The following is a 27,763-nucleotide window of genomic DNA, read 5'->3' as shown; positions in this document are numbered from 1 at the left end:
GTCTCAGGTACACAACCTAACCCTATACCTAAAGGAGCTGGAGAAAGAACAAGAAAGAAACCCTAAGCCCAGCAGGAGAAGAGAAATCATAAAGATCAGAGCAGAAATCAATGAAATAGAAACCAAAAAAACAATAGAACAAATCAACGAAACTAGGAGCTGGTTCTTTGAAAGAATTAATAAAATTGATAAACCCCTGGCCCGACTTATCAAAAAGAAAAGAGAAAGGACCCAAATAAATAAAATCATGAATGAAAGAGGAGAGATCACAACTAACACCAAAGAAATACAAACTACTATAAGAACATACTATGAGCAACTCTACGCCAATAAATTTGACAATCTGGAAGAAATGGATGCATTCCTAGAAACATATAAACTACCACAACTGAACCAGGAAGAAATAGAAAGCCTGAACAGACCCATAACCAGTAAGGAGATTGAAACAGTCATTAAAAATCTCCAAACAAACAAAAGCCCAGGGCCAGACGGCTTCCCGGGGGAATTCTCCCAAACATTTAAAGAAGAACTAATTCCTATTCTCCTGAAACTGTTCCAAAAAATAGAAATGGAAGGAAAACTTCCAAACTCATTTTATGAGGCCAGCATCACCTTGATCCCAAAACCAGACAAGGATCCCACCAAAAAAGAGAGCTATAGACCGATATCCTTGATGAACACAGATGCGAAAATACTCAACAAAATACTAGCCAATAGGATTCAACAGTACATTAAAAAGATTATTCACCACGACCAAGTGGGATTTATTCCAGGGCTGCAAGGTTGGTTCAACATCCGCAAATCAGTCAATGTGATACAACACATCAATAAAAGAAAGAACAAGAACCATATGATACTCTCAATAGATGCTGAAAAAGCATTTGACAAAGTACAACATCCCTTCCTGATCAAAACTCTTCAAAGTGTAGGGATAGAGGGCACATACCTCAATATCATCAAAGCCATCTATGAAAAACCCACCGCAAATATCATTCTCAATGGAGAAAAAACTGAAAGCTTTTCCGCTAAGGTCAGGAACACGGCAGGGATGTCCATTATCACCACTGCTATTCAACATCGTACTAGAGGTCCTAGCCTCAGCAATCAGACAACAAAAGGAAATTAAAGGCATCCAAATCGGCAAAGAAGAAGTCAAATTATCACTCTTCGCAGATGATATGATACTATATGTGGAAAACCCAAAAGACTCCACTCCAAAACTGCTAGAACTTATACAGGAATTCAGTAAAGTGTCAGGATATAAAATCAATGCACAGAAATCAGTTGCATTTCTCTACACCAACAGCAAGACAGAAGAAAGAGATATTAAGGAGTCAATCCCATTTACAATTGCATCCAAAACCATAAGATACCTAGGAATAAACCTAACCAAAGAGACACAGAATCTATACTCAGAAAACTATAAAGTACTCATGAAAGAAATTGAGGAAGACACAAAGAAATGGAAAAATGTTCCATGCTCCTGGATTGGAAGAATAAATATTGTGAAAATGTCTATGCTACCTAAAGCAATCTACACATTTAATGCAATTCCTATCAAAATACCATCCATCTTTTTCAAAGAAATGGAACAAATAATTCTAAAATTTATATGGAACCAGAAAAGACCTCGAATAGCCAAAGGGATATTGAAAAAGAAAGCCAACGTTGGTGGCATCACAATTCCGGACTTCAAGCTCTATTACAAAGCTGTCATCATCAAGACAGCACGGTACTGGCACAAAAACAGACACATAGATCAATGGAACAGAATAGAGAGCCCAGAAATAGACCCTCAAATCTATGGTCAACTAATCTTCGACAAAGCAGAAAAGAATGTCCAATGGAAAAAAGACAGCCTTTTCAATAAATGGTGCTGGGAAAATTGGACAGCCACATGCAGAAAAATGAAATTGGACCATTTCCTTACACCACACACAAAAATAGACTCAAAATGGATGAAGGACCTCAATGTACGAAAGGAATCCATCAAAATCCTTGAGGAGAACACGGGCAGCAACCTCTTCGACCTCTGCCACAGCAACATCTTCCTAGGAACAACGCAAAAGGCAAGGGAAGCAAGGGAAAAAATGAACTACTGGGATTTCATCAAGATCAAAAGCTTTTGCACAGCAAAGGAAACAGTTAACAAAATCAAAAGACAACTGACAGAATGGGAGAAGATATTTGCAAACGACATATCAGATAAAGGACTAGTGTCCAGAATCTATAAAGAACTTAGCCAACTCAACACCCAAAGAACAAATAATCCAATCAAGAAATGGGCAGAAGACATCAACAGACATTTCTGCAAAGAAGACATCCAGATGGCGAACAGACACATGAAAAAGTGCTCCATATCACTCGGCATCAGGGAAATACAAATCAAAACCACAATGAGATATCACCTCACACCAGTCAGAATGGCTAAAATCAACAAGTCAGGAAATGACAGATGCTGGCGAGGATGCGGAGAAAGGGGAACCCCCCTACACTGTTGGTGGGAATGCAAGCTGGTGCAGCCACTCTGGAAAACAACATGGAGGTTCCTCAAAATGTTGAAAATAGAACTGCCCTATGACCCAGCAATTGCATTATTGGGTATTTACCCTAAAGATACAAATGTAGTGATCCAAAGGGACACATGCACCCGAATGTTTATAGCAGCAATGTCCACAATAGCCAAACTATGGAAAGAACCTAGATGTCCATCAACAGATGAATGGATCAAGAAGATGTGGTATATATATACACAATGGAATACTATGCAGCCATCAAAAGAAATGAAATCTTGCCATTTGCAACAACATGGATGGAACTAGAGCGTATCATGCTTAGCGAAATAAGTCAAGCAGAGAAAGACAACTATCATATGATCTCCCTGATATGAGGAAGTGGTGATGCAACATGGAGGCTTAAGTGGGTAGAAGAAGAATAAATGAAACAAGATGGGATTGGGAGGGAGACAAACCATAAGTGACTCTTAATCTCACAAAACAAACTGAGGGTTGCCGGGGGGAGGGGGTTTGGGAGAAGGGGGTGGGATTATGGACATTGGGGAGGGTATGTGATTTGGTGAGTGCTGTGAAGTGTGTAAACCTGGTGATTCACAGACCTGTACCCCTGGGGATAAAAATATATGTTTATAAAAAATAAAAAATTAAAAAATAAAATAATAAAAAATAAATGTATGCACAATCAGAGTTAATAGGCTTTTCTTTTTTCTTTTAGATATTTTTTAGAGATGAACGATAATGATCAGTAAAAATTGATCATTTTGTAATTTATTGCATAGTGTGTTGGGAAATGTGGATTCAGGTTAATTTTTCCCCAAATAAATAATATTAAGCTGTTTCAAAGTTTACTTAATAGTTTTGAAGTTATTAATTCCTTTCCTCCTTTTCTGTTCCCACTCTCCTATTTGCACATTAGTATTTTATTACTATAAAGAAGGAACAAGGGAATATAACACTGTATGTTAACATACTGGAATATAAAATAAAGCAAAATATAATAAAGAATAAACAAGGGAACAGAATAAAGAACCCAGAAATAAATCCATGTGCATATGGTCCATTAATGTACAAAGAAGCAAGAATATACAAATGAGCCAAAAACTACACAATAGTAAAAGGGCAGTCTCTTTAATAGTGTTGGGAAAGCTGGACAATCACATGCAAAAGAATGAAACTGGACACCTATCTCACACACACACACACACAAATAAATCAACTCAAAATAGATTAAAGACTTAAGTTTAAGACATGAAACTATAAAACTCCAACAAGAAAACATGGAGGTAAACTCTTTGACATCAGTCCTGACAGTGATTTTTGGATTTAACACCAAAACCACAAGCAACAATAGCGAAAAGAAACCAATGGACTATATAAATGAAAAGCTTCTGCACAACAAAGGAAACCATCAACAAAATGAAAAGGCAGCTATGGAATGGGAAAAAATATTTACAAATCATATATCTGATAAAGGGTTAATAGCTGAAATATATAAGGAACTAACTCACACAACTCAATAACCCAAAACTCCAACAATCCAGTTAAAACATGTGAAAAGAACTGAATGAGCATTTTTCCAAAGAAGACACACAAATGGCCAATAGGTCCATGAAAAGGTAGTCAATATCCCTAACCGTCTGGGAAATGCAAATCAAAACCACAGTGAGATGGTATGTCACACCTGTTAGAATGGTTTTTATTTATTTAAGTTAAGTTATTTATTTATTTAATTTAATTTATTATTTTTTATGATTTATTTTCCATTTTATTTTAATTATTTATTTTATTTAATCATTAAGTTAATTAATTAATTAATTAGAATTAAACCTGTTAGAATCGTTATCTCAAAAAGACAAGAGATAACAAGTGCTGGCCAGAATATGCAGAAAAGAGAACCCTCATGCACTGTTGGTGTGGATGTAAATTGGTGCAGCCACTGTGGAAAACAGTATGGAGGGTCCGCAAAAAGTTCAAAATAAAAATGCCACATGATGTGTGCCATCCCACTTCTAACTGTAGATCTAGAGGAAATGAAATCAGGATCTCGAAGAGATATCTGCACTCCCATGTTCACTGCAGCATCATTTACAACAACCAAGATATGGAAACATCCATCAGTAGATGAATGGATAAAGAAAATATGGTATATATACATAATGGAATATTATTTAGCCATGAGAAAGACATCCTGCCATTTGCACCAACATGGATGGACCTTGAAAGCCTTATGCTAATTGAAATAAGGCAGACAGAGAAAGACAAATACTGTATGGTCTCACTTATATGTGGAATTTTTTAAAAGCTGAACTTGTAAAAACAGTAGAAAAGTGGTTGCCAGGGGTTGGGGGTGGGGAGGGAATAAGAAGAGGTGAGTAAAAGGGTATAATCTTTCAGGTGTAAGATGAATAAGGACTGAAGATCCAATGTATAATGTGGTGTCTGTAACTAATAACACTATGTCATCTAATTGAATTTTACTAAGAGAGTAGGACTTAAACATTCTCACCAAAAAGAAACGATATATGTGTATATACAAACAAATATATACTGTTTCTTTTTGGTTTAATATATATATATATATATCAAGATATAATATATATGTATAATATACAGATACCTAAATACATATATATTTATATATTATACATGACATATTGATGAATGAACTACATGAGAGGAATCCTTTCATAATGTATATTCATATCAAATCATCATGATGTATACTTTAAATATCTTACAATTTTACTTATCAACCATTCGTCAATAAAGCTGAAGAAAAATGAAAAGAATCAACAAAGTAAAAAACTATCTCTCACTACCATATCAGCACAACTGCTATGATATTTTTTTCACACACACAAAAAACCTCCTTCAAAAATAACTTTTTTTAAAGATTTTATTTATTTATTTGTCAGAGAGAGAGAGAGAGAGCAAGAGTGAGCACAGGCAGACAGAATGGCAGGCAGAGTCAGAGGGAGAAGCAGGCTCCCCACAGAGCAAGGAGCCCGATGTGGGACTCGATCCCAGGGGCTGGGATCATGACCTGAGCCGAAGGCAGCTGCTTAACCAACTGAGCCACCCAGGCATCCCCCAAAATAATTTTAAAATATAATCTAATTTGGGGCACATGGGTGGCTCAGTCAATTGGGCATCGGGCTCTTGGTTTCAGCTCAGGTCGTGATCTCAAAGTCAAGGATGGAGCCCCAAGTCAGGCTCTGCACTTGGTTGGCTTCAGATTCTTTCTCCCTTTGCCTTCCCTCCTCCTTCCCCTCATGCTCATGGTTGTGCACATTCTCTTTTTCTCTCACTCTCTCTCATATAAATAAATAAAATCTTAAAATATATGTATATAATCTATCTTACCTGCAAATGCAATTTGTCTGCTTTCAATTTACTTTCCAATTTTAGCAATTTCTTTGCCTGTTCTGGTACATCCAACTTCATTTTTATCATGCACTTGGTTTCCCGAACAACTTCCAGAATTTTGGGATCAAAATTAACCAGCAACTTCCCAGTTTCTGGATGTCGCACAAAAAGTGTGGCTTGTAAAGCTACAAATAAACAATTATTGACATTACTGACATTAGCTTTTCTGGATTTCTCTTCTGCTTCCAGCCATGCTTACATACCTCCCTTCCCCACTGGCTGCTGACTTCTTAATAGAACAACAGTGTTGGATACCCCAGTGATGAGGCATAGCATCTGACATGTGGTCTGTGCCCAAAACTTAAATAAGGGAATGCAGTATGTCTGCAAACCCATAAAATCAGATCCAGAGAGATAAAAATGAATGAAGAACAGATAGCCTTGGGGCACCTGGTTGGCTCAGTGGGTTAAGCCTCTGCCTTAGGCTCAGGTCATGATCTCAGGGTTCTGGGCTGGAGCCCCGCATCGGGCTCTCTGCTCAGTAGGGAGCCTGCTTCCTCCTCTCTCTCTGCCTGCCTGTCTGCCTACTTGGGATCTCTGTCAAATAAATAAATAAAATCTTAAAAAAAAAAAAAAAGAACAGATAGCCTTCATGCTATGAACAGCAACACTTTTCTGAGTGGGTCTAAGAGAGCGAGAGCTATAACACAATGTAGTTTCTTTTAATGGATTGTGATTTCATGCACCTCTGGGAGAGAACTGTGTGCACAAGTATAAAATAGGACATGCTTCATATGACAAACCCTTTTCCACAATGAAACCCAAACTGCTCCTTTAAAGGAAGAATTAAGCCCTCATCTTGAAAGTCTGCTAACTAAGCTCAGCATCAATAAGATATATTTATTAAAGACCATGGCATTGTGAGCTTCTAGGAGATAAAGATTTTTTTTATGCTACACCTAAACTACTACCTGAACATCATTCATATAAATAGGAATTTGCGGGCATGCTTTTGATTATGAATTGAAATATATAATCCTGGCTAGTGCTGAGTAGCCTTAGCTAAATTGTTATCCTAACATGAATTACTTCTAGAGGCATAATAATAACACACTTCTAGATGAGTATGTGCTAGCCTAAATTATATCTTATATTAACAAACATTACTAACAGGAGAATTTCTTATGTATCTTCCAAGCCTCACATTACTTCATAGAATGTGGCTGCATTTATTTTCTAGTATAATGGAATTGTCTATATATTCCTTTGAAGTTAGCTGACTTTTATTCATCAGATAACATTAGTCTCGAAATGGTTCTTAATGATGCTGGTTGTATGAGGATTTCAACAAAAATTCTTACCAAATTCACGTGGAATCTTTTTAAAATTGAGCCAGAAATCATTTATCCTCCCAAGTAAATTCCAAAATAACCTTGGAACACTCATGTAATGAAATCTGTCTTCCTTAAGGCTGTACTGAGCTTTCTTCAAAGGACGAAATGGTCAGCAAGACCACTAAGAATTATGACAGCCAGGAAGTCGGCTCCAGGACTTAGTGACATTTCATTCAACTTCATAGACCAACCATCTACAAGAGGCCAATTCCAGGTCCTCAATTACTATTCCAAGCTTCTATATGGTTAAATATAGCCACGTCAATATAACAAGAAGCCTTGCAGAACAATTCATTTCCACTAACCTGTGTTCATAGGAAAGGTAGATTTAAACCACAGCTTTGCCACTTCCAAGCTGCGTGATGAGCTTGTGCAAGTGACGTAATCTCTTAGTACCTCAGTTTCCTCATCTAAACAATGAGGATAAATACAGCTCCTCGTAGGGTTGCTACAAAGGGAAGCTACATGTTTAAACTGCTTTGACTGGCACAGGGTAAGGACTCTGTAAGTGTTGGCATCACTGACTGTCATTTAAAGTATACAAGAAGAAACAGATAGAGACAGTATCCTTGGAATGTGAAGGGGATTTGAGACAGATCCCTAAAGCAGTAAGTGTCAGGGGAACGATGAACAAAAAAAGTGTGTAGAGGAGGAAGAATAAGGAAGGGCTATATTGAAGAGGTGACTGGTGAACTTGTTTTTGAACATGGGCTCATAAGAGGAAAAACAATCAGGACAAATGAAAAGTAGAAAAGCATATGATATTGTAGAAGCAAGATAGCACGTGCTCCATACTTCAGTTAACAGTTCTGTTTTGTCCTTCTCCATAACGTGAACTTTAAGTTTCTCTTGACAGTCCTTGAGAGCTAGTTTTCAGTAGGATCCATAGGGTTCTACCATACTCATTACCCAGAAACGCCTGGGCTGGTACGAGTGGCTTACTAATGGCTAAAGGGGCCAGGCGGGGAAGACAACCTGCAGGGTTGGAACCCTGTCCTCCAGGACTCAGGCATGAGCTAAACAATGGGTGGCAATAGTGACATGTCCTCCAACAGCTAAAATACATGGGTCTAGAACCAACGGGCAGAAAAAGAGCGGCCCTTCTTATTATCACTCGCAATGATCCAACCGCAGGATTTGTGCTTTCTGTGTCTGCAAATTTGTACTCTGCTGGAGTGGGGATCCTGGCCTGAGAGGGAGAAACCTTTCTGTCTGGGGTCACGATCAGGGTTCCACCAAGATTATAGATAAGAGCTTAAGGTTAAGATGGCACAAAGCAGGAACCTGAACCAACCAATAACTGAGCCCCCACAGTAACAAACATTACAGGTGATGGCAGCATGGATGCATGAGGGCTTGAAACTGCCCATCCCCTGCCTCACACTTGACTCCACCCAACACTTTGGCACCCCACAGAGGTACTCAGGCACAGCCCTAATACTGTGAATTTCCTGGAGCTCAAAAGTGAAGTTAAATTCGCTTATAGAAAAAGAAAGAATGGAAGGGGAGGAGGAAGACAAACAAAGTGCAATTCTTTCTCCCCTGATCAGGACTGAGATTTGAATCTATAACATGATAAAACTGAATATGAAAACTTCCCCCACGTCTATGGAGAAATATCTATGAAGAGTCTCAATAGTTACTTTTAAATGCTGCTTTTTTAGTGGGAGGTCACAATCGAAGTATATCAACTTTAAGATGATGGCAAATTTCACTTATAGAATCAGAATACTAGTAATAACTATAAAAAAATTATTATATTATCCCCAAATCTAAAAGTAACTATTGTAATATTGTATTAAAGGGATGTACAAATTCTCCAGAACCATGACTTTGTTCAAAATCACCTAATACCCCTCCGCAGCATCACCGCATGTCTTATACGCACCATATTGTAACTGTGAAATCTCTCTGACCCAAGCTGTGTGATAGACCACCTCGAATTCCACCAGAACATAGGAAATTTTGTTATACTGACGTATGACAGCTTTACCTTCCGCACTTGACAAAATTTCTGAGTTTTTCTGGGAAAAAAAATATTTATAATTAAAAGACTGCTGATTGTTTTCCTATCCCAAGCAGATAGCTGCTGGTATTTAAAATGTCATCAAATAATTATGCCTTGGATTTTGCCTCAGAGTAAAACAGAGATGAGGAAACCCATACAAACTAGAGACGGAAGTAGAAAAACTTCACTGGTGGAAAGGGAACATTGGAAAAGGCAATAAAGGGCTTAAGAAGGAAAGGTCTCTAGCCTTAACAGCCGGCCAGGCTGAGAGCCTCTGCCTGCAACTCTCTATTCTCTCCCCACAATTCAGGATAAGGTGTCAATTTTGTATTTTCTATACTGTGTAGGTTTGAAATATTTAATTAATAATAATACTAAATAAAAAGGGGGAAAAAAAAGATAGAATGGACTCATTTTCCTTGACTTGTGAATATCAGGAAAATTCCCAAATTCCAGAACTGAAAAAAAGTAACTGTATATCAAAGAACAAAAACCAAATTCCTTTAGGTAAACAAAAAAAAAAAATGTTTTATGCTTTGATTGGCAGATGTCAAAAACAGGGCAATCTTGGCTCTGTCATGCAAAGTCAATCAATAATGGAGTCCCCACCCTGGCCACTTTTTTAAGACCAGGCTTTGAATTTTTTTTACAAATAGTGAGAACAGTAAAATGATTGACAGCAGCCAAGCAGAAACAATCGAAACTTAACAGCCAAGAATGCTTAAATATTAAAATTACTTGTAAGACTATTTTTAGTACTTATTTTGTCCTGTATTTTGGCATAAGATGCTAAATTGGAAGGGGAGGTGAACCATGAGAGACTATGGACTCTGAAAAACAATCTGAGGGTTTTGAAGGGGCAGGGGGTGGGAGGTCGGGGTACCAGGTGGTGGGTATTAAGGAGGGCACGGATTGCATGGAGCACTGGGTGTGGTGCAAAAATAATGAATACTGTTATGCTGAAAATAAAAAATAAATTTAAAAAAATTTAAAAAGATGCTACCCTAAGCAAACCAATTCTACTTTGTGAGTCTGTCTCTTTACAAAATCAAACCAAACCAAAAACAAAGAGAAGGAAACTTGGCAATTTCAGAATGACAATGGGGCCTAAGAGTATCGTGGGGCTTTTCAGAAATCTAATAATTTTAAGGACACAGAGAAGTCATGTAACTCTTTTATACTTCACTCTAGATCTCAATTCCTAATTCAGAAACATACTAAGAGTTGTCTTCACCTTCCCTAATACATGTCAGGGACCCATCCGTCCACACAGAAGAAATCTTCAGTACGACGCCGAGACTTCACTATTTTCAAAACAATGACTCTTTAAAAGCCTTGATAAAGTGCCCTGTATTATTAAAAGTCATAAGATTATAAGATTTCCCCCCTTAAAGATTAACTGTAATTAAGTGAGCTTACCTACGGAAACATGAGAGGACTGGTTTAGTCTCCCTCAAGCATCTTTATAAACTAAATTTTCTTTGCCTCGTGAAAGCAGTAGCTCTAACTAACTTTATTGGACACAAACATTACAGGATAAAATACACATCTTGTATTAAAACCACCATAATCTTCATACTGTAAATGTGACTACTGGCTTACAAAGAAATAGTTGATGGGTTCACTGATCCGCCGGTACAGCTGCCTCACCCAGAGTATTTTTCCTGCTATGGGGGGCATGTTGCGAGCAAGGGGAGGGTCATCTTTTTGAGAATGATAGAGCTGTAATTAAAGATCTGGTATTAATGTTTAAAATTCAGTACAATGGAAAATGCCAAAAGTAATCAATACATTTGTATTCCTATGTTTTACACATGGGAGGTAATGCAAAAATATGTAAATGCCCTTCAGTGATAATCTGCGGCTCCGAAACTATGATGCTTACAATATATGACATTTAATTCTCTCTTAACTCTTCTTTCCCATGACATGTACCTTTTTTCTATATTTCATCCCAAACTTTAAGGAGTTCTTCAAATAAGGGAGTACATGAGCTATATTTAATTGTTATAATATGCTTCAGAGCCTCTATTTCTGTACACAGAGATACTAACTTCAATGGGCTTTCCTATATACACATAAATGCTGTTGCAGAAATTAAAAAAAAAAAAAAAGCAACACTTGTGAAGAGCACGGGGCTGCAAAGCTGACTGTCCAATGACATAAACTGTCAACACCTTCCCACACAGAGAAGGGCACATGGGAAGTACTTAGCAGTGAAGGGATCATTCTGGGAAGTTTAGCACAAGATAATAATGGCAGATACTTTCACTTTGTACCAAAATACTATTCTGGGGACGCCTGGGAGGCTTAGTTGGTTAAGTGTCTGCCTTTGGCTCGGGTCATGATCTCCAGATCTGGGTCCTGGGATCGAGACTGGTGTCGGGCTCCCTGTTCAGCAGGGAGTCTCTCTCTCTCTCTTTCTCTCTCTCTCTGCTGCTCCCCATTACTTATTCTCTCTCTCTCTCTCAAATAAATAAATAAAATCTTTTTTAAAAACTGAAGTACTATTCCATTTACAAAAACCATCCTTACCTTCTTAGTAGCTTCGAGTTCAGACACATAAAACTGAAGAATACGCTCAATTGTGTGGTTTATTTCTGACTGAAGACAGGGGATTTGCAGCTTCTGGAATCTGAAAGTAAAGGAAGGTGAATAATTAAAAGTAAATGAGAAACATACTTAAGAATTGCTGCCATCCTAAAAATCCATTCATTCACTCATTTTGACAAATACTCGTACCAGGCCTCACCCACTATCCCAGGATTCAGAGAGGAACAGGACAGGTGTCACTCCAGTCCTCTTGGAACCTCCAGTTATGTTACGGAAAATGCAGATTTAGTCAAGAGTTAGGTAAATAATTATTTAAATTACAAGGATACCAGAAATGCACATATCGGGGAACCCAGCCAAGTCTGGGGAGTCGAGGAAGATATCCCTTAGAAGGAGACCTTTAAACTGAAATTGAGAAAATGAGTAAAGGTGGTGGCGGTTGGCTCAGCAAGATGGAGGCCAGCACACTGAGCTTCCCTCTGCCACATCATAGCAATGATCTGTCAGCCAAATATCACTTCCCCTATCAGACTAAGTGATGCACAGGAAGCACTAGGACAGTAACATCCTATTAACACAGCAAATTTACACCAGTGCACTGGAGGTAAAAAGAGAGACAGATGGACAGGAAGATAGATAGAGACACAGAGAGAAATTGCCAAGAAATTGGTACTGCCATCTGTCTGTACAGTACTTTCATTTGTCAAAATCATTTTAATATGACTCGTTTAACTCTCTCAGTGGGGTCATGAGGTAAGGTCTCACAGGTATGTCCATTATCACAGAAACGCAGAACTCCAACAAAACTGGGCCCAAAAGCAGAGGCACTGGCACTCAGGAAAGAGTTCCCAAAGGGTCCCTAACACAGGCCTTGAGCCCTCTCTGAGCTCAAAGGAAATGGCCTATAGTCCAAGCTGTCCTTCCTGCCCTTCAGGGGAGCACTGTTGTCAGGATAGAGGAGAAAGAAGCAGCAGGAGCACTCTGGAGGGAAAATGGGAAGTTGGAGGATCTACTACCCTTAGATAATTTCACTTTCGGAAATCCTTGCAGTATGCAGAATTAAATATTATTGGCTCCTTTTCCAATAATGTCTATGAAATTAACCTCAAATATATTACATAGCTGGAAGAAAAAAATCATATGAAATAATTCCATTCTCTTATTGGAAGACTTTCTGCTTCAAAAAATGCGATGAAAAATATCATACCATATTTCACATTCTTACCAGTCTACTTAATGGTAATTGAAAGATTAATGTTTATAAGTCTTAAAGTTTACAGAGGAGAGAGTTCTAAAAATATCGTGTTTGAAATTGTATTTTCAAATATAAAGTTATATCTTTATACACTGCTTAATGCATTATAAATACCTTTGAAGCAGCTGAAGGGCCTGTTGAGAAGATAAGATTTTTCCAAACGTACTGTTCATAAATGCCTGTATTTGTATCTAAAATAAAATATGAATATTCCATTGAGTGGGGGCATTAAGGAAGAGATTCCTTTTGTTTAACAACAATTAATAAAGATAAACTTGAAAGGGATAAAAGACCTCAACGTGAGGCAGGAATCCATTAGAATCCTAGAGGAGAACATAGGCGGAAATCTCTTCGATATCAACCACAGCAACTTCTTTCAAGATATGTCTCCAAAGGCAAAGGAAACAAAAGCGAAAATGAACTTTTGGGACTTCATCAAGATCAAAAGCTTCTGCACAGCAAAGGAAACAGTCAACAAAACAAAGAGGCAACCCACAGAATGGGAGAAGATATTCACAAATGACAGTACAGACTAAAAGGTTGATATCCAGGATCTATAAAGAACTTCTCAAACTCTAAGCATATTGGGAGAGCAACATAATGACACTGTCGATGCCCAGGGTCAACAGGTGTCATTTTCCAACACTGCTGCTCTCAGAAACCCCTTCGCAACATTAAGGAAGAAAAAGAAGAAGAAAATATTTTTCCAAAACTCCCACCGTCCTTCACAATGAACTCCGAACTCCTGGTACCCAACCAATGGAACTGATGCAATCTTTCCAAATTATTTTCACTTATAAGTTGGTACAGTCTACTAATATAGGTCATGTTTTTTTTTTTTTTTTTTTTTTTTTTTTTTTTAAATTTTTTATTTTTTATAAACATATATTTTTATCCCCAGGGGTACAGGTCTGTGAATCACCAGGTTTACACACTTCACAGCACTCACCAAATCACATACCCTCCCCAATGTCCATAATCCCACCCCCTTCTCCCAAACCCCCTCCCCCCAGCAACCCTCAGTTTGTTGTGAGATTAAGAGTCACTTATGGTTTGTCTCCCTCCCAATCCCATCTTGTTTCATTTATTCTTCTACCCACTTAAGCCTCCATGTTGCATCACCACTTCCTCATATCAGGGAGATCATATGATAGTTGTCTTTCTCTGCTTGTAGGTCATGTTTTTTAATCAAAATTTGGGAAAGGAAGGAAAATTTAAACACTGACACTTCTTTGAAACTATTAAAAATTCAAGATGGCCTCTAAATATACTGAAAGCTAAAATTTGTACTTAAGGCCACAAAAAAGCCTTTATAACACATAATCTTTATTAATAAATCACAAAAATATGGGATGCAGCAAGAGTAGTTGAAAGAGGGAAGTTTATAGCAACATAGGCCTACCTCAAGAAGCAAGAAAAATCTCAAATACACAACATAACCTTCTATATAAAAGAGCTAGAAAAAGACCAAATAAAATCCAAAACTAGCAGAAGGAAGGAATCAAGAATTCTATAGAAGAAATGACATTAAAACTGAAAAACAAAACAAAACAAAAACAATAGAATGGATCAATGAAGGCAGCAGCTCATTCTTTGAGAAAATCAACAAAATTGGTAAATCTCTAGCCAGAGTCATAAACGGAAAAGGGAGAGAGAAAAAGAGGACTCAAATAAGCAAAATCATTAATGAAAGAGGAGAGCTAACAACCAACACTACAGAAGTACAAACAATTGTAACAGCATATTATGAAAACATACCAATAAATTGGACGACTTAGAAGAAATGGATAAATTCCTAGAAACATATAACTTGGCAAAACTAAAGTAGGAAGAAATAGAAAATTTGAAATGAGCAGTTACTAGCAATGAAATTGATTCATTAATCAAAAGACTCTCAATAAACAAAAGCCCAGGATCAGACTGCATCACAGACAAACTCTACCAAACATTTAATTAATTCTTCTTCTCAAACTATTCCAAAAAGTACAAGAGGAAGGAAAACTTCCAAATTCATTCCATGAGACCAGTATCACCCTGATGCCAAAACCAGATACAGACATCACAAAAAGAGAACTACAGGCCATTATCCCTCATGAATATAGATGCAAAAATCCCCCAACAAAATTATTAGCAAGCCAAATCAAACAGTATATTTAAAAAATCATACGCCATGATCAAGTGGGTTTTATTTCATGGATGCAGGGTGGTTTAATATTCGTAAAACAATTGACATGATACATCACATCAGTAAGAGAAAAGGATAAAAACCAATTGACAATTCAATAGATGCAGAAAAAGCATTTGACAAATTACAACATCCATTCATGATAAAAAAAAACCCTCTGTAAAGTAGGCCTAGAGGGAAGAAAACTCCACTTAATAAAGGCCTTATATGAAAAACCCACAGCCAAAATCATATTCCATGGTGAAAAACTGAGAGCTTTTCCCCTAAGGTCAGGAGCAAGTCTACTCTCACCACTTTTATTCAACATAGTATGCAAGACCTAGCCACAGCAAGTGAGTTAAACAATAAGTTTTTTTAAAACTCACAAATTCCAATTGTAATAAAGCTATAACACCTAAAGCATTTTGGAAGCAAATTCTCACTCTGCCCAACTAGCCAGACACTATAAACAGTAACTAAAACATATCTTAATATCAAACAGTCTCTCAAAAACTGAAAGGAAATCTATTCCAAAAAGAAAAGGCATTGTTAGAATTTTAGGATCATTCTTATATATATTTCCTAGATTATCTTAATATAATTTTTAAAGAATCCTTTTAAAGAATACATGTATTCATTTATTTTTATTTTATTTTATACACATATATATTTTTTTAAATAAACATATATATTATATATATATATATGTTTTTCTCACATTCATGACAAGAATTTCAGATTCAGGAAGTGGATACAGTATATTCCTGTCCCTTTCTGTATCTCCAAGACATTCTGGAGCAAAGAGAAGACCCCTCCCTGGCGCTAAGCCTGGGTTTACAGTAGTTTACAATAAGACAGTAACTGTGGTCATGTAAGCCCAAAAGGTGGGAGAGAAGTATGTTGTGGTGTCACCAGACATGCTCTTTTTAAGTACCCTTCACCCTTCTGATGTCCCTTAAGTTATGACAAACAGGATGAAAAGTCTTCTTTAGAGTTGTCCTCTAAGCTGCAGAGAGAAGGTGACCATAAAGTACAAGGCCAAGGGGAGAGTGATCCATCTTTCTAACCTGTCCTCAAATCTTTTCACACTTAAAACAAAGAATAAGGATTACACACTTCCTCTTGGCCTGGAAAAAATGACACTGGCTCCTCAGCACACCAAAAATCAAATACAAATTCCAATGCAAATGAAAAATGAACCCCAGCTATAATAACCCTTGGGCCTCCTGGTTATTCATTGATATCTTTTACTGAATATGCTGATTTTTCATTTTAAAAAAGAGAGAAAATGTTTTGTGGACTAGTTTAAAAATTTTTTCACATCAAATAGTTTTGATCAAATACACAAGAGTAACTTCTAATAAATAGTAAATATGTGAATTCTAGTACTATTGGTTACATTATAGGTTTACTTAATTAAAAGTATATATAATTATTTACCTCCAAACCATTGATTTTCGTCATGAACTCTGTGAAGTCTATATCGAATTCTGTCCTTCTTGGATCCAGGATGTCATACTGTTTTTTCTTAACCCCTTGATATATGTTTTTGAATTTTATTGACATAATATCTATTCCCTCTATTGTCGAATTACTCAGGGCTGAATACATTTGCACAATAGTTATCATTTCTGTAATCTTAAAAAGAGAAGTGTCATTTTAGAAATGGGATGTTAGCACCCTTCCCTAGAATAAACTCTTAATGAAATATTGATTTAAAAAGCAAACCAAGGGCTATCTGGCTGGTTCAGTTAGTGGAGCATGTGGCTCTTTATCTTGAGGTTTTGAGTTCAAGCCCCATGCTGGGTGTGGAGATTACAAAATAAAATCTTTGCCCCTGGTGCAAATAATATATTATATGTTAATTTAAAAAATAATTGTAAAAAACCTTTAGGGGGCTCCTGGATGGCACAGTCACTTGAGCATCTGACTCTTGGTTTCAGCTCAGTCATGATCTCAAGGGAGGCGAGATGGAGCCCAGTGCATGGCTTTGTGCTCAGGGTAGAGTCTACTTGGGTTTCTCTCTCCCTCTGCCACTCCCCTCTCCGTGTTCTCTTTTTCCCAAAATAATAAATCTTTTTGAAAAATCTTTTTAAAATCAAATAATACAAAGAAAAAATTAGAAACAAACAATAAACAGCCCCTACTATCATTTAGCTAAAACCAGCTAGAGGAGATAAAATAGAAGACAAATCTCTGTCACCAATCATTACTATTCTTAGGCTACTTCTAACATATCCAGAGAAAGTTTGCTAGATTTCTCAGATTTTGATCACTTTGTCCCTCAAGAGGGAAAAGAAAAGAATTAGAGTAAAAGCTATTACAGATGTCTGAATAGCTTCATCCTCTTGCTCTGGAGAATTTTCTGAAAATCATTTCCCTGAGCCACTAGATTCAAAAGCTTTAGTGTTCTTCTTGGCCCTCACCACAGTTCTGATATGTAAGACTATCAAGAGTCCACATGTGTTTTCCCTTTTACCTGCATCCAGGCAACCAAAGGCCCAAGAAGACTGAAGACAACTGAAGTCCCTTCTGACCCCTAGGGGCCTTGGGAAACCCTAGAAATGAACTTTCCTCCATGAATGGCTGCCTCTCGCTCAATGTACCACCACCAACAACCTCACACACCAAAAATAAAAGTCCTTCATGTCTATAGGCCACTCAGTTCCTGAATCTTCATCAGTGATTTCCCACTTTGATTCCTGGTTTGGAGAACAACACTCAAAACTCCTCAAGGCAGGCCCATGGGTCCAATGGCCAAACAGAAAATAAACCTGTTTTCAGGGGATTCCTCCAAATACTACACACCATGAAGAAACACTACAGATTGCAACTAGCCCGCACAATTCACATAAATTCCCTGTGCACATCAACCCAGACAACCATTTCCAGAGCAACCTTCACTCTTCCACCACTACTTCTGTACATTTCCAAACTCCACTGTCATCCTAGAAACCAGCCCAACCCTGGAGGAAATACAAACTGCCTGCAATTTGTAGCACATGTCCACATACTGTATGTAAAGATAAGAAATACTTGGGTTTCCTACCAACACATACAGTCCACTCCCTTAAAAAACAAAAACAAACTGCAGAACTGAAAAAACCCACATGCTCTGCTCTTATAACCTGCCAAAATTCTGGCCATTATCCCTTCCCACCCAGACACTGGGATGGAACTCCTGCCACTGACACATCCTCCATTTTGTCCATGGCCAGATGAAGAGTCATCGGGGGCAGAGACAGCAGTCTATCCCATGCTTGGCCTTTTGAACTCAGCCAGGGCTTCTCCCACTTCCAACACCATGTAGCAAAGTAAAAGCCAGTCAAGGGTGATCAACCTCAACCACATTCCTGCTTGTTTGTCCTCATCTTGGCTTTTTCGTCAGCTCTCCTTATGTGCTTTTGACACCTCCATATTGACAACAGACTTGTAATCCCTCTTCTGCTCACCAGTCTTGGCACCCTTTCCAGTTCTCAACTTGTTGTGATTGTCTTATCTCGACTTCACCCTACCCCACCTACAAGGCTCCAGTCCCTTAAATCTCCCCCCACCAATACAAGTTTCCCATCCCTTCTCTCCCACAAATGTTTGGGGTGAGAAGAAAACAAAACTAAAGACAGGGCTCTGGGAAACACCAATCTTCACCAAAATTCATACGGCAGGAAGAGGAAAAAGAAGCAAAGTACACCCTTCAATTCTGGCTCGTTGGGACAGACTAACACTTAATGTACTATCAAGTCTCCACCTACCAAGAGAAGGTGCACTAGTTTGCACTTCAGGCAAACTGAAGTGCAAACTAGTGACACACTAGAAAACTTCCTCACTTAAACATTTCTGCCTAACTCTGAGGTCTTGTCCCTCCAACCCCAACCTCAGTGTTGTCTGTCCTGTGACTTTGCCATGTGTTCATTCTGACATCTCAGTCTCTGCTTTCCCTAGAAGGCTCTGACTTAGCTTGATCTTCTGACTCTCCTCTTCTACTAGTTCAGAGTTTACAGGGGTAGCCCAATAGTGGTCCCTCTTGTGGCCCACTCATCAGGGGAAGCCCATCCAGGCAGCTTAGTAATCACCTCTGGGAGATGATGGAAAACCTGGCCACACTTCAGGGTACATTTTATAGTCCCATCTTTGAAAATCTGGAGGCCAATATTCCCAGTTACACATGGGAGTGATGCCTATCAAATAAGGGATTCTTAAAACAGGGGAATTGGGATGACCTAGCAATCAGAATACACCTTAGGTGAGGTCTCTGGGTGTTTCTGCATTAGCTCTGGCTGCTGAGCCCTTGTGACATGAAGCTGTGTCCTTAAGATTAGTGGCAAGGCTTCTCCAGAGGTAGAGTCAGGTAAGTGGTTAGTGCAGCTGGCCATTACCACCCACTCCTTCTAGCATCATGAATATTCAGGCTACTACTTCATGAATAGATGCCCACTATACCCAGCATTCCAACTGCCACCAAAGATCTTTACTGCTAATGGGCTAACCATTAAGGTCCAACCCTGAAACACTACCAAGCATAAAATTACGCTCAAGTTGTCAAGGGGACTAGTCCCTGGAAAAAGTTAGAGTAACCAGGACCCACCCCAAGTTTTACACTACAGGGCACTCAGAAACATTAAACATCTTTATGGAACAGGGTCTGAGCAATAGGGCCTCCATTCTGATATCCTTCTAATTGGACATTTGTCCCCAAGAAATCTCTATTGTTCACAACTCCATACAATAGTTTCCTACATAAGGTAAAAAAGCACAAGCAACAGTAAGAATTCATAAATTGGACTTTATTAAAATTAAAAAACTATTGTGCTTTAAAGGACACCATCAAGAAAGTGAAAAGACAACTCACAGAATGGATAAAAATATATCTGATAAGGGACTCATACCCAGAATATATAAAGAACTCTTACAACTCAGCAATTAAAAACTCAAATAACAAATTAAAAATGTGCAAAAGATGTGATTATAATTTCTCCAGAGAAGAATTATGAATGGATTATAAGCAAATGAAAAGATGTTCAACATTATTAGTCATCAACAAAATGCAAATCAAAACCACAGTGAGAGAGATGTTACTTCACTCCCTCTAGTTTATATAAGTTCAAAAAGGTAAATAATAATAAGTGTTGACAAGGATGTGGGGAAACCAAAACCCTCATACATTTCTGGTGGAAATGTAAAATGATACAGCTGTTTTGAGAAAATTGTTGGGCTCTTCCTCAAAAAGTTACCATAGGGCCCAGAAATTCCAATCCTGTGTATAATCAAGACAAACAATGGTACGTGTCCACTCAAGAACATGTATGCACATGTTCATTGTGGCATTATTCATACTAGCCAAAAGTGGCTAATGAGGTGATAAATAAAATGATAAATAAAATGCGGCATCCATACACTGTCATATGATTCAGCACTAAAAAGTTATGCTACAACATGGGTGAATCTTAAAACCATGACACCAAGTGAAAGAAGCCACTCACAAAGTCCACATATTATAAGATTCTATTTATATAAAATGTTCTGAATAAGCAAGTCTAGAGAAAGAGAAAGTAGATGAGTGTCTACTTAGAGGTGAGTAGAGGGGAGAATAGACTGTGATAGGTGGATGGGGTTTCTTTTAGGGAAAACAAAAATGTTCTAAAATTAGACTATGCAATGGTTATACAACCCTGTGAATATATTAGAAAATAGGGACTTGTACATTTTGAATTGGTGAATTGTATGGTATGTGAATTATATCTCAATAAAGCTGTTAAAAAAAAAAACTAACTAAAAAACAGCTCTAGGGCGCCTGGGTGGCTCAGTGGGTTAAGCTGCTGCCTTCAGCTCAGGTCATGATCTCAGGGTCCTGGGATCGAGTCCCGCATCGGGCTCTCTGCTCGGCAGGGAGCCTGCTTCCTCCTCTCTCTCTCTCTGCCTGCCTCTCTGCCTACTTGTGATCTCTCTCTGTCAAATAAATAAATAAATAATCTTTAAAAAATAAAAAAAACAGTTCTACACAAGTATGTATGGAGGACCCCACTCAATGACTTGGTTCTCTTCATCATCCACACTTTCCTATCCTGGCCAGATCAGGAGGTTACAAACAAAAACCAGGCTTCCAGACATGTCTAGGAGAGGCCCTTCAACCTAATGATGCCCTTGACAATTTCCAACAAATGGTGGACAGAATCCTAGATACTACCAAGACCTAGGAGTTGGCCAACTCCTAGGGGAGCAGAAGGGGTGGTACCTATATGCTATCTTTATGCCCTTTTCAAAAGCTGACTCCAAGAAGCCTCTGGTATGAGCTTCCCAACACCCCCTCAGCTAAAGCTGATACATGAATCAAAGGTGAAGTGTCTGACCTCTGCCTGACCCACAAAGGCTCCCCCACAGAGTTTAGGTATCCACCATTTTTACCAGCCAAGAAAGAGAAGGTGTCTACACATCCAGATATTAGACTCCTACTGGGTTCTGCCAGGTACTGTGGGCATTTCACCACACACTTCTCCTCAACCTAATATAATCCTTAGACACAGAATCTTCTAAGGTCATGTTCCATAGGTAGAGATAGAATTGAGGTCTTCAGAGCAGGGAAGTCTACAATAGCTTCACAGTCATCAGGACTGAAAAATAAGTTAGACCAAAATGTAGTGAACTGTAAGTAATAGGAGATGATTCATGTCCACAGTGAGACAAAAAAATCCAGGTCAGTAATTCTCAGTGGGGGGACCACATAGAGTACGAAATAACCAGAGGGGGGTGGGGGTGTGGGTACAGTGACTACATAATGGTTACCTTCTCCAGTCTTTTGCAGAAAGCTTCAAATTTTCCAAATATATACATTTCTGAAACCTCAAAAGATTTTTCCCCTGAGGATTCTAAAATCTGTTTCCTTGTTTTATGAAATGATGTCTGATATTCCTTGAATAGAAAAATGCAATCCTATGAGAAAATTAAAAGGAGAGAACAGGTTTTTTCAGGAGTCAGTAATTCAAGAATCTATCCTCACGCAGGAATGATCACAACAGCCCCTCAACAGGAGCTGTTGCTGTTAACATTAAAACTCAAGTTCTCGGGGCGCCTGGGTGGCTCAGTGGGTTAAGCCGCTGCCTTCGGCTCAGGTCATGATCTCAGGGTCCTGGGATCAAGTCCCGCATCGGGTTCTCTGCTCAGCAGGGAGCCTGCTTCCTCCTCTCTCTCTGCCTGCTTCTCTGCCTACTTGTGATCGCTGTCTGTCAAATAAATAAATAAAATCTTTGAAAAAAATAAATAAAACCTCAAGTTCTCTGCCTATATACTGAAAAGTCCGGGAGCGTGAATGTTGTTTCTCTTAATTTACATCATATTTTCATCTTCTTCATTTTCACTATTCCCCCTTCTCTCCTATCCTTACCAGAGTATGCCATACATTTTTTGTACATTTTCATGGCTAATTAGAACTCCTGGGAAGTCAGAAATTCTCTCTCAATTTTATTTATTGTCACTCATCTATCACTTAGTATCTGTCTTTTCTTCAGCATTCTTTACATACAGGTAAACATTAAGACTCTGTGATACTAATTTATTGTTTAACCACTGTTTCTCCACAAGGCTATCCTAGAGTCTTTGGTGAATACATTGCTGAAACCAGAGTATTTGACTCTAGCTATCCCACTGGCCAGGCTGGTGAATCTGTTAGAAATATAGAAGCGGACATGGTCCCTAGGGTCCAGTAGGAATTCTCTGTCATGTTAACATTTCCTAAAAAAAAAAAAAAATAATAATAATAATAATAATGTTAAACTTTTCTAAAGCCACCAACTGCCAGTTGAATCTTTATCACAATGCCATCTCTCTGATTCTGACTCTTCCATCTCCCTCCTTGCAAATAAGGACTCTTGCAGTTACATTGGGCCCACTTGGGTAATCCAAGATAATCACCCCTTCCCAAAGTCAGCTGATTAGCAACACCAATTCCATCTAAAATCCTATTCCCCACCATCTTGCCATTTAACATAAATGTGTTCTGAGGATTATATATGGATATTTTGGGGAGCCATTTTTTGCCTACCATAGGCACTAAGTCAGAATTTCTGTGAGTGAGACTCAGGAATCTGTATTTTTAACAAGTTCCTGGGTGATTCCTACAAACATTGAGTTTTGTCAATAAATGGTCTCATACCTACTTCTAACTATGACACATTTCCCTCTTCTATCTCAGTCTCCAAAACAATGTAATTATTCCATTCAAGGTCACAGATTTATTTTTTACTCATTTAACAAGTGTTTATCAGTGCCCACCAAGTGTTAGGAACTCCTTGAGATGTTAGGAATATAGATAAGACCCCTAACCCTCATGGAATATACCACCTAATACCAATTACTTTATATTACTTTCTCTTCACCACTCAATCTCTTCATGTTGGACAAATAAGGTGAAGGATTTGAATAGGCATTTCCCTAAAGAAGATACACAAATGGCTGATAAGCACATGAAAAGATATTCAATCATAACTAGATATTAGAGAAAAATGCAAATAAAAACCACAATGAGATACCACTTCACACCCAATCAGGATGGTTATTACCAACAAAATGGAAAATAACAAACACTGGCAAGGATGTGGAGAAAGTGGAACCCTCCTGCATTGCTGATGGCAATGTGAAATGGTACAGTCACTGCAGAAGAGTTTGGTGGCTTCTGAAAAAATTAAACATCAAATTACCATATGGCCAGCAGTTCTAGGTATATACCTAGTTCCAGTTCTAGGTATATACCCAAAAGAATTGGAAGCAAAAACTCAAACAGATAATTGCACAGCGATGTTCGCAGCAGAAATACTCACAACAGATAAATGGTGGTAACAATCCAGATGTCTACCAACAGATGAATGGATTTACAATGGTGGCATATCCATACAATGTAACATTACTTAGCCATAAAAGGAATAAGATTCTGACACATGCTATGACAACATGCCTCAACTTAAGTGAAAGAAGCCAGACACAAAAGGACAAATATTCCTTTAAGATTCCACTTAAAGGAGGTACCTAGGATAGGCAAATTTATAGAAACAGAAAATAGAACACAGGTTACCAGGGGCTGTGGGGAGTAGAGGTTGGGGAGTTACTGTTTAGTGGGTACAGAGTTTTAGTTTGGGAGGATGTGAAAGTTCTGGAAATGGATAGTCATTAAGGATGCACAATATTGGAGATGTACTCAATTCCACTGAACCATACACTTGGAAATGGTTTAAAATGGTAAATTTTATGTTAAGTGTGTTTTTCCACCATTTTAAAATTCTAATTGTAAAAAAGGAAAATAATTATAAAATCTTCCTACAAAGAAAATGTCAAGCCCAGGTGATTTAATAGATGAGTTCTATCAGCCTTTTTTTTTTTTTTTTGAGAACATTTTCAGTTTTATTTTTGAAAGGCACACATGACAAAGATTATCACTAAGTCATGTCATGGCTCTACTTGCACTCAGCATTTGTTTTGAGCACCTTTCTTTGCTTTCACAGTTTCAACAAGTGCCTTATATTATTTTAGGTAGTCTTTTTCCATCCGCAAGGCACTGCTTCTGCTATTTTCCCTTCATTTTTCAGGTGTATTTATTGAATTGGTTTTCAAAGCTTGTTGCAAAGCTTCCGTTCCTCTGTTGTCCAAGAGGTGAAATGTGTGCAGACTTTCAAATTGTTCCAAAGGTGGTGTACTGTCATCTTGAGGCCTGACTCTCTGTAGTGAGCCATCTTTTTGATGCAGGTCATGACTCCGGAGACTCTTTTTTTGCCAACTCCATAAAAAGAATTTGTTTTCATGTAGTCAGCAACAGCTTCCTGTGATACTGTAATTTATAAGAGATATATATATATATATATATATGGTCATTCCAAAGACCAAAATACATTTCTCATATATATTTGGTCTTTATCCATGGTTCCTGGCTCATAGCTCCCCCAAACCTTACAATTTCCTAAATTATAAGAACAATGAAAGTATCTTTTGTTATAAGATTCAGCCTCTTGTCCTCAGTTCTTGAAACTGTTTTCTGAGCCATAAAGGTGAAATGGGTATCTGGTCATTCATAACAAGCCCCTTTCTACCACAACTGGATTCACATTTTGAAGTACCTATGGGTGGGGGCCGGTTGCCAGGGGAACTAACCAGAGCCAATCAGGTTCTGAAGGTTGAATCAATCACCAGTGGCCAAGGAGTTGGTCAACCATGCCTATGTAATGTAATGAAACCTCCATAAAGACTCCGAAAGAAGAGGTTTGGAGAACTTTCGAGTTGGTGAATACATGGAGATCTGGGGAGAGTGGTGCACTCAGAGCATGCATGCTCTGTCCCCTTTCCCCATGTACTTACCTCTTCTATCTGCCAGTTGCTGAGTTACATTCTTGTACATTAAACCAGCATTCTAGTAAGTAAAATACTTCTCTGAGTTCTGTGAACCACTCAAGCAAATTACTAGAACTCAAGGTCTGGGGGTGTCATGGGAACTTCCAATCTACAGCCAGTCAGTCAAAAGCATGTGTGACAACCTGGACTTACAACTGGCATCAGAAACCCCACTCCTGTGGGTCAAAATTGAGTTAAACTGTAGGACACCCAGCTGTGTCTAAGAATCACTTGCTGGTATGGGGAACAGCCCCCTACACATACACACACACACACACTAGAACTGAGTCCACAACCCTTACTTCCCCATCTTGAATTTGTTCCAGCAAGGAAATTCACAGCTTTGATTAGTAATTGCAAGTCAATTCTCTTCTGACCACTTTTTACTGCCATTTCTACCTTTCAGCAGTTGATGTCCCCGCATTCTTAGATGCTTGTCACATACAAGCCTCAGCTTCCTCTCTCCTTTTTCTAAGTGGCTCATTTGTTTCTTTTCTTTGTTTTATCAGAGCTTCCACGCCTACTTCTTTTGCAGATCCTGATACATTTCATTTAAGTACCTGAGTCTGCTAGTTGGAACCTATCTGAAAGGTTTTCCACTTCTCCCTTCCTTCCAGCCTGTCCCATCTCATTCTTGGAAAAGTGATTCCAGGTCTCCAAAGAATTTTGAAGTTTTTGCCTTTCCCTTTTAATAGCTTTTTTCCCCCTGGGTATCTTTTCCTTCCTTGCCAATAATGCCTATAGTCTGACCTCCACTCCTTTCTCCTTAGCAACCCAAGCAGCTTCAGATTCAGCTCATCTTTATTTTTCTTTAGCTTCTGGCTCCTTCTGTGCCCATTTCTTCTCTCTTTCTTTCTTGACTTTTTCTTTTTAGAATGCGTTTATCCTTGTATCACAGTTACATGCATGATCAATTAATGTTCTCATTCAATTCAGGTTTTTTTTTTTCTTGGTACTCCCTTGTTCTGTCCTATTTTTCTTTTTTTCTTTTTATTTTTTATTTTTTCAGCGTAACAGTATTCATTATTTTTGCACCACAACCAGTGCTCCATGCAACATGCAATCCGTGCCCTCTCCAATACCCGCCACCTGGATCCCCCAACCTCCCACCCCCTGCCCCTTCAAAACCCTCAGATTGTTTTTCAGAGTCCATAGTCTCTCATGGTTCTATTTTTCAATCCATCTTCAGCCATCATGACATCCTGCTTCTTCATTTAAATATGTAGATTCTCTCTAGGAGTAAAAAATACACCAGGAGGAATAAAATTTCTACTTCTTCAAATGGTGACTTCATATCACCAAGTTTAGGAACCTTTTTATTATTTAACGATCTAGAATTCCTTTCAAGCCCTAGGGAAAACACTCCAAAGAAACTGTCCTTTGCTTTACTTTTAGAAGGAACAGACTTATGGAACATAAGCTCCATTTCTTAGATTCTCTTATTTTCATTGGATCAAACATTTCATAAGCTTTTGTTATGCCAGTGGTTATGAAATAGCCATGATCTACCTTTACTGGGTCACTGGCTTCTTTCAGGGATGTTTTAATACCACTGCTTTATGAGCAGTTTTGGTCTGTCTCTGTGTAACTCTGTGTCTCGAATGGCTAAGTCTAAGAACCACATAATAAGCCATAATAAGTTGAAATGGGTGTCAAATGATGTAGGCAGCCTGGGTTTGAGGATGGAGAGGGGGCCCCACAGGACTAGCCAAAAGGGTTCTTGGGTTCATGCAGGATGGAAATCAGATGTGAGCCAGCAGGAGGCAAGAGCAAGAGTTTTTTGACAATGTGTCGAAAGCAAATACAGACAGACCCTCAGGGAGACCTGGAAAGGAAAGGAGCCTGAGTCGTCTTTGCTTGGGGTCTGGAGTTTTTATTGGCAATCATAGTCTGGTGCGCATGTCCTCCTAGGCATCCAGGAACTGGGCAGAACAAGACAGGGGCCAGATGTCCTTTAAAAGTCACTCATTTCCGGAAGCCAGGGGTCTTGGCATTGAAATGTCTAGTGCCTGAAGTCTGGAATAGGCACATGATGGCTCTGCCTGATCACTTGTTATATATCATCTATTATAATGGAAGACTCCAAAGATATCATTCTCTTGTTTATCCCCTACAAGGAGGACATAAGTTTTTTGCATT

The 27,763-nt window shown here is 38.4% G+C and overlaps 1 protein-coding gene across 1 annotated transcript in view; it reads right to left on the bottom strand.

Annotated features, from left to right (window-relative positions):
- DNAH8 (dynein axonemal heavy chain 8) overlaps positions 1 to 27,763 on the bottom strand; it is a 365,321-nt gene that overhangs the window by 276,040 nt on the left and 61,518 nt on the right. The window contains exons 12-18 of the mRNA XM_045071144.1: positions 22,037 to 22,183; positions 16,697 to 16,894; positions 13,207 to 13,283; positions 11,820 to 11,919; positions 10,887 to 11,006; positions 9,165 to 9,300; positions 5,880 to 6,067 (exon numbers count right to left, since the gene is read on the bottom strand). Coding sequence (XP_044927079.1) covers positions 5,880 to 6,067; positions 9,165 to 9,300; positions 10,887 to 11,006; positions 11,820 to 11,919; positions 13,207 to 13,283; positions 16,697 to 16,894; positions 22,037 to 22,183 — 966 coding nt within the window. The remainder of the gene's footprint in view (positions 1 to 5,879; positions 6,068 to 9,164; positions 9,301 to 10,886; positions 11,007 to 11,819; positions 11,920 to 13,206; positions 13,284 to 16,696; positions 16,895 to 22,036; positions 22,184 to 27,763) is intronic.

The sequence above is a fragment of the Mustela putorius genome, unplaced genomic scaffold (assembly GCF_011764305.1).
Source record: "Mustela putorius furo isolate JIRA1106 unplaced genomic scaffold, ASM1176430v1.1 tig00003983_pilon_pilon_pilon, whole genome shotgun sequence".
NCBI lineage: Eukaryota > Metazoa > Chordata > Mammalia > Carnivora > Mustelidae > Mustela > Mustela putorius.
Note: the sequence above shows the minus strand (reverse complement) of the source record. Positions and strands in the feature narration are given on the sequence as shown.